The sequence below is a fragment of the Oncorhynchus clarkii genome, unplaced genomic scaffold, assembly GCF_045791955.1.
Source record: "Oncorhynchus clarkii lewisi isolate Uvic-CL-2024 unplaced genomic scaffold, UVic_Ocla_1.0 unplaced_contig_6764_pilon_pilon, whole genome shotgun sequence".
Lineage (NCBI taxonomy): Eukaryota > Metazoa > Chordata > Actinopteri > Salmoniformes > Salmonidae > Oncorhynchus > Oncorhynchus clarkii.
The window spans coordinates 71,385-81,717 of NW_027258316.1; the positions used below are offsets into that span (position 1 = coordinate 71,385).

Genomic DNA, 10,333 nt, shown 5'->3' on the forward strand with positions numbered 1-10,333 from the left:
GGCCACTGCCAGCCTGTCATGCCCCTCTTTCTTCACTGCTCCAGCTAAACAAAAAGTCTAACCTAACCAAATCACCTTAACATCAACACAATGACAACTGTTATTTACTATCTTCAAGGTAGTTCAGAGGTCCACTGCTACTATGCAAAGCTTTTTCTCTCTCTCACTCCACTTCTCCAGCTAAATAAACAGTCTCAGCAGTCCCAGACGTAGCAGGGTGGAGGGGCCTCCATTCCCGGCCCCTGATTGGACCACAGGCCCCTGAATGGCTCCATTGAGCACCACAGGAAGAATTTGGGGAGACTCTCTCTCTCTCTCCCTCTACCTGCCTCTGTCTCTCTCTCTACTTCTCCCTCTTTCCCTCGCTCTCTACCTCTATCTGTTTCTCTCTCTCTCTACTTCTCCCTCTCTCCCTCTATCGGCCTCTCTCGCTCCCTCTCAACTTCTCACTCTCTCTGTCTCTCTCTCTACTTCTCCCTCTTTCCCTCACTCTCTACCTCTATCTGCTTCTCTCTCTCTACTTCTCCCCCTCTCCCTCTATCGGCCTCTCTCGCTCCCTCTCAACTTCTCACTCTCTCCCTCTTTCCCTTGCTCTCTCTCTCTCTCTCTCTCTACTTCTCCCTCTCTATTTCTTTCTTTCATTCTCTTTTGGTCAGTAGAGGAATGTGTGTGATTTGGCTAAACAACTGACCACTCATTTCGCAGTCACGCAGCAAACCTCCTTCTCCCTCCCTCCCTCCCTCCTTCTCTCTCTACCCCCTTCTTTCATTTTCACGTCTTTCACTCCTTGTTGCGTTCCCTGTTGTACTGTGGTTGTGAACCTTGTGAACTGTTAATCCTGCGGTCAGTCAGTCGGTGGGTTCATTGGTCTGTACATCACAGGGGCCATGGTGGCAGTAAACGGATCAGGGGAGAAGTGGCGGCTGGTATTATTGGGGGCTCTCCTCATCTGTGGGTTAATCTTGGAGTTTGGTAAGTGACTTTATTTCCTCTCTGTGTGGCTGTGGATCACGTGCATTCCTAAACATACACTAGGCCAGTGAGGTGCAGGAGGAGATTAGTAGATGGTTGCATTACTCTGACTTATTGTGAACTTTGATGGCATTTCTTGAGTTAGTTACATTTACTTTGATTTCACCTCATGCTGTCTGTCTGTGTAGTAAATTCCTTTGGAGGAACTTCCTGTTATTGCCCAAGTATGGTTACCAATGGCATACTGCAATGTTTTAATCTAACATCAAATTAACATTAGACTCTTCATGTGTTTATTTGTTCCATTGACCTGGAACATACTGTGACTATGGTTAAGTGTATTTCAAAGAATAGAAATTCAATATTGGACACTTGCTCTGCAGGACAGTGCCAGCAGGATGAGCAGGAGGGACGGACCACCCCACCAGACCGTAAGCCCAAATCCAGTAAGGGTAAACCAGTAAGGGGAGCAGGTAAAGCCACAACCAAACCCAAACCCAGGGCTAAAGCAGCACCGGCTCCCCCACCTGTTCACCTGACACAGGTAAGGTTGAAGACATTTCAAATAATTCGCGAGAGAATGCCTTGTTTTGTGTTTTCATAATCTTCAAGCTGCCATGACAGATTGGCATCTTCATAAAAATCTCTACATATACATAGTGTACATTAAAGATAAGCATTATGCACACAAATCAAAAAACACTTGCATGTTTGAGATATTTGACACAATCAACAGATGTTGGTGGAGCAAATGTCTACTAATAATTGCAAATTACAAACATTCTCTGACGAAGCTTGAACAACACATAAGCTTGAACAACACATAAGCTTGAACAACACATAAGCTTGAACAACACATAAGCTTTGAACAACACATAAGCTTTGAACAACACATACGCTTTGAACAACACATAAGCTTTGAACAACACATACGCTTTGAACAACACATAAGCTTTGAACAACACATAAGCTTGAACAACACATAAGCTTTGAACAACACATACGCTTTGAACAACACATACGCTTTGAACAACACATAAGCTTTGAACAACACATAAGCTTGAACAACACATAAGCTTTGAACAACACATAAGCTTGAACAACACATAAGTGATACTAGAGAAAAGCAGTGTGAGGGCTTCTCTTTTGTTTTAACATAAGGATCACTAAAGGTAACCATGTTTCTCCTCCCTGGTTTATACCATAGGTGGTGAACAAGGGGAAGTTCCAGCGTGTTGCCGACAGTCTGAGCATCCGGTCGGGTGACACCCTGGAGCTGAGGTGTAAAGGGAACCCTGTTGAGTGGGGCGTTCCTGTTTACCTGGAGGAGGACGACGAGGGGAGACTCAGGTGAGACTCCAGGGGGGGGGCCTTGATGATGTGATGGGACAGGGTGCCATGGAAACAGGCCTCCGCGGCAACAAGGGCTCACTAGAAAAAGTGACCTGTCACAATGTTGACTTGCCTGTATAAAACTTAAAACATCTTGCCAGGATAGTCCAATGTTAGTTGCTGAGTCATCGAATCAAACTTCACTTGTGACATGCGACCTTACTGTGACATTCTGACTTACAAGCCCTTAACCCACTGTTCAGTTCAAGAAAGAGTTAAGAAAATATTTACCAAATAACTTAAGTAAAACACAATAAAAAAGTAACATAATAAAATAACAATAACGAGGCTATATACAGGGGGTACCGGTACCGAGTCAGTGTGCGGGGTACAGGTTAGTCGAGGTCATTTTGTACATGTAGGTAGGGGTGAAGTGACTATGTATGGATAATAACAGTGAGTGACAGAGGTATAAAAACAATTGGAGGGGTGTGGGGTGGGGGGGGGGGGGGGGGGGGATCATTGTAAATAGTCTGGGTGGCTATTGGATTCATTGTTCAGCAGTCTTATGGCTTGGGGGGTAGAAGCTGTTAAGGAATCTTTTGGTCGTAGACTTAGCGCTCCGGTACCGCTATGACTTGGGTGACTGGAATCTCTGACAAGTTTTTGGGCTTTCCTCTGACACCGCCGAGTATATAAATCCTGGATAGCAGGAAGCTTGTTCCCAGTGATGTACTAGGCCGTATGCACTACCCTCTGTGGCGCCTTGCGGTACGAGACTGAGGAGTTGCCTTCCCAGGCGATGATGCAACCAGTCAGGATGCTCTCGATGGTGCAGCTGTATAACTTTTTGAAGATCTGGGGACCCATGACAAATCTTTTCAGTCTCCTGAGGGGGAAAATGTGTTATCGTGCCCTCTTCACTACTGTCTTGCTGTGTTTGGACCATGACAGTTTGTTGGTAATGTGGACACCAAGGAACTTTAAATACTCGTCCCCCTCCACTACAGCCCTGTCGATGTTAATGGGGGCCTGTTCGGCCCGCCTTTTCCTGTAGTCCACAATCAGCTCCTTTGTCTTGCTCACCTTGAGGGAAAAGTTGTTGTCCTGGCACCACACTGCCAGGTCTCTGACCTCTCTATAGGCTGTCTTATCATTGTCGGTGATCAGGCCTACAGCTCTTGTGTCGTCAGCAAACTTAATGATGGTGTTGGAGTCGCGCGTGGCCATGCAGTCGGGGTGAAAATTGAGTACAGGAGGGGACTAAGCACGCACCCCTGAGGGGCCCCCGTGTTGAGGATCAGCATGGCAGACATGTTGTTGTCTACCCTTACCACCTGTGGGTGGCCCGTCTGGAAGTTCAGGATCCAGTTGCAGGGGGAGGTGTTTAGTCCCAGGGTCCTTAGCGTAGTGATGAGCTGTGGGCACTATGGTGTTGAACGCTGAGTTGTAGTCACTTGTAGATGAAGCCGATGACTGAGGTGGTATGCTCCTCAATGCCATTGGATGAATCCCGGAACATTTTCCAGTCTGTGCTAGCAGAAGAGTTCTATAGCATAGAATTCACGTCATCTGACCACTTCCGTAGTGAGCGAGTCACTGGTACTTCCTGCTTTAGTTTTTGCTTGTAAGCAGGAATCAGCAGGCCCATTCCCAAGAAAGCAGTGTATCCTTCGCGTTGGACTCGTTAAAGAAAAAATCTTTGTGCGCATCTGGTGTGAGGGACTAATTTCTCATCTCTTTGTTTGTATAGAGATGCTGTATGTAGGCCTGTGTGGCTCTGGTGTGAGGGACTCTTGTTTCTTTGTGTTCGTACAGGACGGTGCAGCATGTCCGGTATGGCACCCTGACCCTGTCCAACTCTACAGGAGCGGACACTGGAGAATACACCTGCTTCCCCATGTACTGTGAAGACAGGGACTGCAGGAAGGTGTACGACAAGGCTGTCAAAGTCTTTGTCTTCTTCCCTGGTACTAAGTCCCGGCCTCCTGACATAGGAGTTGTTACCATGGCTAAGCCCCATAAGGCACCCTAGTTTCTATGTAGTGCACTACATTTGACCAGGGCCAAAAGACCCATTCGTTGTCCAAATAAATGCATTTACATTGGGGTTGGAATTAGGATGAACTGAGACACAAGCCAGTGTCCAGGACCGGGTCCCAAATAGCACCCTGTTCCCTATATAGTGCGGTACGTTTGATCAGGGACCCATAGGGTTCTGTTAAAAAATAGTGCAATATATAGGAAATAGGGCATCATATGAGCCGCACAGTATAACAGTTGTCTGCCCCTCCCCCCCAGACCCACAGGAGCTGTTTGTCCCCTCTTCCTCTTACTATGAGGTCATCCAGCTGAGGACCAATTGGCCAACAGTCCTCCCCTGTCAGGTGACATCACCTGACGCCAAGGTGAGTTCAGAACAGATCTGGTGGGATTAGATTAGATAATACAGAATTACCTCTTTGAAAGTACATTTTTGCTTTGAATTTTTTTTACTTAACAGTTATAGAGGTATATAATACACTGGGACACAGTTATAATGCATTACAAACCTTGTCATAAGCACATTTGACCATGCCTATCATATTTTACTATTTTCTCATAATGTGCTACAATTTATGTGGGGAAATACAGAAAAATCCTATTGCTGTAGCTGTACTATACTACCGGGTCTACACGCCAGGTAAGGTCCTCGGGACTGAGCTAAACATAACACATGTTTTTATTTAACTAGGCAAGTCAGTTAAGAACAAATTCTTATTTACAATGATGGCCTACCCCGGGCAAATCCTAACCCGGACGACGCTGGGCCAATTGTGCGCGCCACCCTATGGGACTCCCAATCACAGCCGGTTGTGATACAGCCCGGGATCAAACCAGGGTCTGTAGTGACGCCTCTAACACTGAGATGCAGTGCCTTAGACCGCTGCAACACACTGGAGGCCCAGAGAGGAGGTTCTTTACATCAAGGCGAGGAGCATGGGAATCAGACAAACATATCAGGAAATTGATTAATTAACAACTGTTTATTTTTGTACCGCCTGCTTCCAGCTCACACTCTGAAACACCAGCTCACTCTCCAGATCCCAATCACCTGAATTCTGATCACCTGTTCACACACCTGTATGTCGTCATCACACACCATTTAGTTCAGTTCTTTACACCCCGTCACTGTGGTGTTTTGTGACGTTGTCATGACCACTGTCTTTCCTGTGATTTACACCTCCCGTGTATGTAGTCAAATGACCTCGAGGCCTCATGGGTGGAATGTTATTCACATTTTTCAGAATTAATCAACATTATACAAAATTGTTACAAAAAAAGGAATATCTGGTGTTTCTATGTCAAACGTTTTTTGTTATATTTCAGTCCTCCATGTATATAAAATGTCATATTTGGATGTAAACTCAAAATGTAATACATTTCATCTCTTTATCTGACATGGTACAGGTGTCTTCTTTATTTTAAGAACATGTGTGTGAGGTGTAATACTTTTGTTTCAAAGTAGATGTTGTTTTGTTTAAGACCCTGAACCCTGAACTTTTGATAGTTACGTCTATTTTAGTGATTTTATTTACGTTTGAAACTTAAGTATATTTAAAACCAAATACTTTTTGACTTTTACTCAAGTAGTATTTCACTGGGTGACTTCTACTTTTAGGTCATTTTCTATTAAGGTTTCTTTTACTTAAGTATGACGATTGGGTACTTTTTCTCACCACTGCCTATTATGGACACTATAGTCAAGAATATGGTATCCACTCACTATAAAATAATTAACGCACCTGGTCATCCTTAGGTGTCTCTGCACCGGGAGTTTCCCCCGGTAGAGGTGGCGGTGGACGGAGCGGAGATCACGTTTAACGTTAAACAGGGATTCACTATCCACCGGCCCAAGCTGCACCACGCCGGGGAGCTGTACTGCGTTGCCAGCCTTGGAAACCTCAGGCAGAGCTCCGTCAAGTACATGCTCATATACGTCAACTGTAAGTCCGTGGATTCGTACCTTAAACAACAGCTAGCCTCTTCTCCAGGGGGTAGCCGACTCATAGAGTTCAAATGACCAGTGCGGACATTCCTTGTCAACGTTCCTTGATGGGTGGACTGGCAGACATATTGACTGTTGTATATTAAATAGAATTGTATAAGTCACACGCACCGAATAGAACAGGTGTTTCACCTTACAGTGAAATGCGTATTTACAAATCCTTAACCAACAATGCAGTTTTAATAAAATACCCCCCCCCAAAAGTAAGAGATAAGAATAACAAATAATTAAAGAGCAGCAGTAAATAACAATAGCAGGGCTATATACAGGGGGTACCAGTACAGAGTCAATGTGGAGGCTATATACAGGGGGTACCGGTACAGAGTCAATGTGGAGGCTATATACATGGGGTACCGGTACAGAGTCAATGTGGAGGCTATATACAGGGTATTACGGTACAGAGTCAATGTGGAGGCTATATACAGGGGGTACCAGTACAGAGTCAATGTGGAGGCTATATACAGGGGGTACCGGTACAGAGTCAATGTGGAGGCTATATACATGGGGTTACTGGTACAGAGTCAATGTGGAGGCTATATACAGGGGGTACCGGTACAGAGTCAATGTGGAGGCTATATACAGGGGGTACCGGTACAGAGTCAATGTGGAGCCTATATACAGGCAGTATTGGTACAGAGTCAATGTGGAGGCTATATACAGGGGGTACCAGTACAGAGTCAATGTGGAGGCTATATACAGGGGGTACCGGTACAGAGTCAATGTGGAGGCTATATACAGGGGGTACCGGTACAGAGTCAATGTGGAGGCTATATACAGGGGGTACCGGTACAGAGTCAATGTGGAGGCTATATACAGGGGGTACCGGTACAGAGTCAATGTGGAGGCTATATACAGGGGGTACCGGTACAGAGTCAATGTGGAGGCTATATACAGGGGGGGTACCGGTACAGAGTCAATGTGGAGGCTATATACAGGGGGTACCGGTACAGAGTCAATGTGGAGGCTATATACAGGGGGTACCGGTACAGAGTCAATGTGGAGGCTATATACAGGGGGTACCGGTACAGAGTCTGGTGTCGAGGTAATTGAGGTAATATGTACATATAGGTAGTTATTAAAGTGACTCTGCATAGATAATAACAGAGAGTAGCAGCAGCGTGGGGAGGGGTCAATGCAAATAGTCTGGGATGCCATTTTATTAGCTGTTCAGGAGTCTTATGGCTATCTGTGTTGTCCCCTGCTGTCAGACCCTGTGGCGCCCCCGACCCCAGTGATCCAGGCGTCCTCCAACTCTGCGGCCATTGGTCAGAACCTACAGGTCACCTGTACTGTGATTGGAGAACAGGATGTGGTCATAGACTTCACCTGGGAGTACCCTGGGCAACAGGTATGTCATTGTGCTAACTGGGTCTGCCATGCTTGAGGTCAATCATTTATCATATCAATAGCTAGAGTAGGATTACAGGACAAGTGCAATACTCTACCTCCTGTTATATGATGTGAAACCTCTTGACAGAAGCTATACACTTAGCCAATTAGCTATACACTTAGCCATACACTTAGCCACTTAGCTATACACTTAGCCACTTAGCTATACACTTAGCCACTTAGCTATACACTTAGCCATACACTTAGCTCTACACTTAGCCACTTAGCTATACACTTAGCCATACACTTAGCTATACACTTAGCCACTTAGCTATACACTTAGCTATACACTTAGCCACTTAGCTATACACTTAGCTACATACAGTACAGAGAGGCTACGTACAGTGCAGAGAGGCTACATACAGTACAGAGAGGCTACGTACAGTGCAGAGAGGCTACGTACAGTACAGAGAGGCTACGTACAGTACAGAGAGGCTACGTACAGTGCAGAGAGGCTACGTACAGTACAGAGAGGCTACATACAGTACAGAGAGGCTACGTACAGTGCAGAGAGGCTACGTACAGTACAGAGAGGCTATGTACAGTACATAGAGGCTACGTACAGTGCAGAGAGGCTATGTACAGTGCAGAGGGGCTACGTACAGTACAGAGAGGCTACATGCATTGCAGAGAGGCTACGTACAGTGCAGAGAGGCTACGTACAGTGCAGAGAGGCTACGTACAGTGCAGGCTACGTACAGTGCAGAGAGGCTATGTACAGTGCAGAGAGGCTAAAATTGTAACCTGCTTCTTTCTTTGTGCTGTGTTTGTATGTCTGACTGTGGTTGTGTGTCTGTGTTGTGGTTGTGTGTCTGTGTTGTGGTTGTGTGATCGGCAGATCGGCAGGCCTCTGTACACCCAGGACAGTGTTCATCCGGACGGAGGGGGTCTGGGGAGGCAGCAGTCCCAGACCGTCCTCCTGGTGGATGAGGTGAGGGAGGTGGACGGAGGGACTTACACATGCACAGCCCAGAACCTGCAAGGCTCCAGAACCATCTCCACCACCATCAAAGTGCTAGCGGCTGCTGCTAAGGATAAGGTCAAAGTCAAGCCCAAGCCTAAAAAACCCTGAGAGTCAATAGACTTCAGATCAGAAATGGGAGAAGGATGGCATAGCCACGAAGGAGAAGGAAGTAGCCTATCAAGATGGAACTGGAACTGTAGAATGAGTTGGTTCTAATTCCATGGGTGGAACCTTGTTTTAATTGACCATTCTACTCCTGACGTTACTATGTACGTATACTGTGAAGCTATAGGGCTCAATGAGTGAGCTCTCAAGTAGCTCATGGATATTAAAACAGCCAGTAGTTACCACACACACAGCATAGAAGGTTTACACAGGGCCGGAGGGAAAGAGAAAGCTGGGCGGAAGAATGCAAATTGGGGAGAGAGAGAAAGGGAGTGGGGGAGGGGAGGGGGGATAGAGAGAGCCAGATAGCATTCTGAGCATCTACATTGTAGTGAATGTATTTTGATAGACATAATTAATAGAATATAGACATAATAAATAGAATAGAATAATGCTCCCGTATCAATGCAGATTTAAAGGACCATCATCAGACTTTCACCTTCTTTGGTGTGCGTTTCTATATTGCAAGTAGTGTTCCTTTTGTACTTGTGAGAATATCTCCTCTCCAACTTTCCACCGCCGACAGGTTTCTCTAGTGTTCTCTCTTCCTACTTCCTGTTTGTCTCAATAAAGAAATGTTTTCATAGACTACACGTAACCTTCTGTAATGCGTTTTTATTGTCTGATGGTCAGATTGTGTCATGGACCAATACAGGTCAATATGAGGCATCCTTTTGCCATGGTGTTCGTCAGAGTGACAGAGCCAGTGCCCCAAATGGCACACTAATCCCTATGTGGTGCCCTAATTTTGACCAGAGCCTCGTGGGACACAGACTATGTTATATTGGGTGGTACAGAGAGATAGAGAACACAAACAGTCTGAACATAACGGTTGTTTGTTTGGTTCAGGTGTATCAGGCTCAAATAAAGAGTCCGGGTTTCATTAACTTCAAATCTGTGCTAAAAGTGGGTTTGAAATTAAACTCTCCGAAATGTTTAAAAAAAAATTCAAACAAATAGTGAGATTTTAATATGAAAAGGTGGTATACAGAGGTGTCATCTGGGCTGTTCAGCCGCTATATTGACCTTCACTGGCAAGATCCTCAAGGTGAAGGTCTCACACCCACTGCTCAGACACGGAAAGACTTTCTCTGTGAAGGTGTGTGTGAACGTGTGGAGGAAGTTGATTGTAATGCGGATCAGAGAAGGTCAGTGTTCCTCCGTCCCAGTCCAATGTCACGCTGATCTTCAGGGGCTCCTGTCTCAGCTTCAATGAGAGGGTGATGAGAGGTTCGGGGACAGAGCGTACGGTGTAAACTCCTCTATGTTGTTCTAATCTCCAGCCTCCCTTCTCTATCACACCCTTCCTGGACACAGACTCCTCCACCACCCCCAGGGCCCAGTCACGGAGGTAGTCGTATCTCTGAAGATATTCATTCCTGACTTCCACGTCCCAGGTGTGTGTTCCCGAATCGAAGCCCTCAGAGCCCAGGATCCCTTCTTAGAGGTTGAACCTCTCTGAG

At 45.9% G+C, this 10,333-nt stretch overlaps 1 protein-coding gene across 1 annotated transcript; it reads left to right on the forward strand.

The window, feature by feature from the left end:
* The first annotated feature begins 336 nt into the window (after positions 1–336).
* LOC139396635 (platelet-derived growth factor receptor-like protein) lies at positions 337–9,465 on the forward strand. Its single transcript, XM_071143579.1, has 8 exons — positions 337–972; positions 1,356–1,516; positions 2,180–2,322; positions 4,123–4,274; positions 4,606–4,712; positions 6,104–6,290; positions 7,561–7,700; positions 8,580–9,465. The coding sequence occupies exons 1-8, from the start codon at positions 888–890 to the stop codon at positions 8,811–8,813; spliced, it is 1,209 nt and encodes a 402-aa protein (XP_070999680.1). The 5' UTR covers positions 337–887; the 3' UTR covers positions 8,814–9,465.
* The last annotated feature ends 868 nt before the right edge of the window (positions 9,466–10,333 follow it).

Coding starts and splice junctions, on each gene's coding strand:
- LOC139396635 (XM_071143579.1), top strand. CDS start 888: ATGGTGGCAGTAAACGGATCAGGGGAGAAGTGGCGGCTGGTATTATTG. Junction 4,713..6,103: donor TGACATCACCTGACGCCAAG/GTGAGTTCAGAA, acceptor GGTCATCCTTAG/GTGTCTCTGCACCGGGAGTT. Junction 6,291..7,560: donor CATGCTCATATACGTCAACT/GTAAGTCCGTGG, acceptor CCCTGCTGTCAG/ACCCTGTGGCGCCCCCGACC.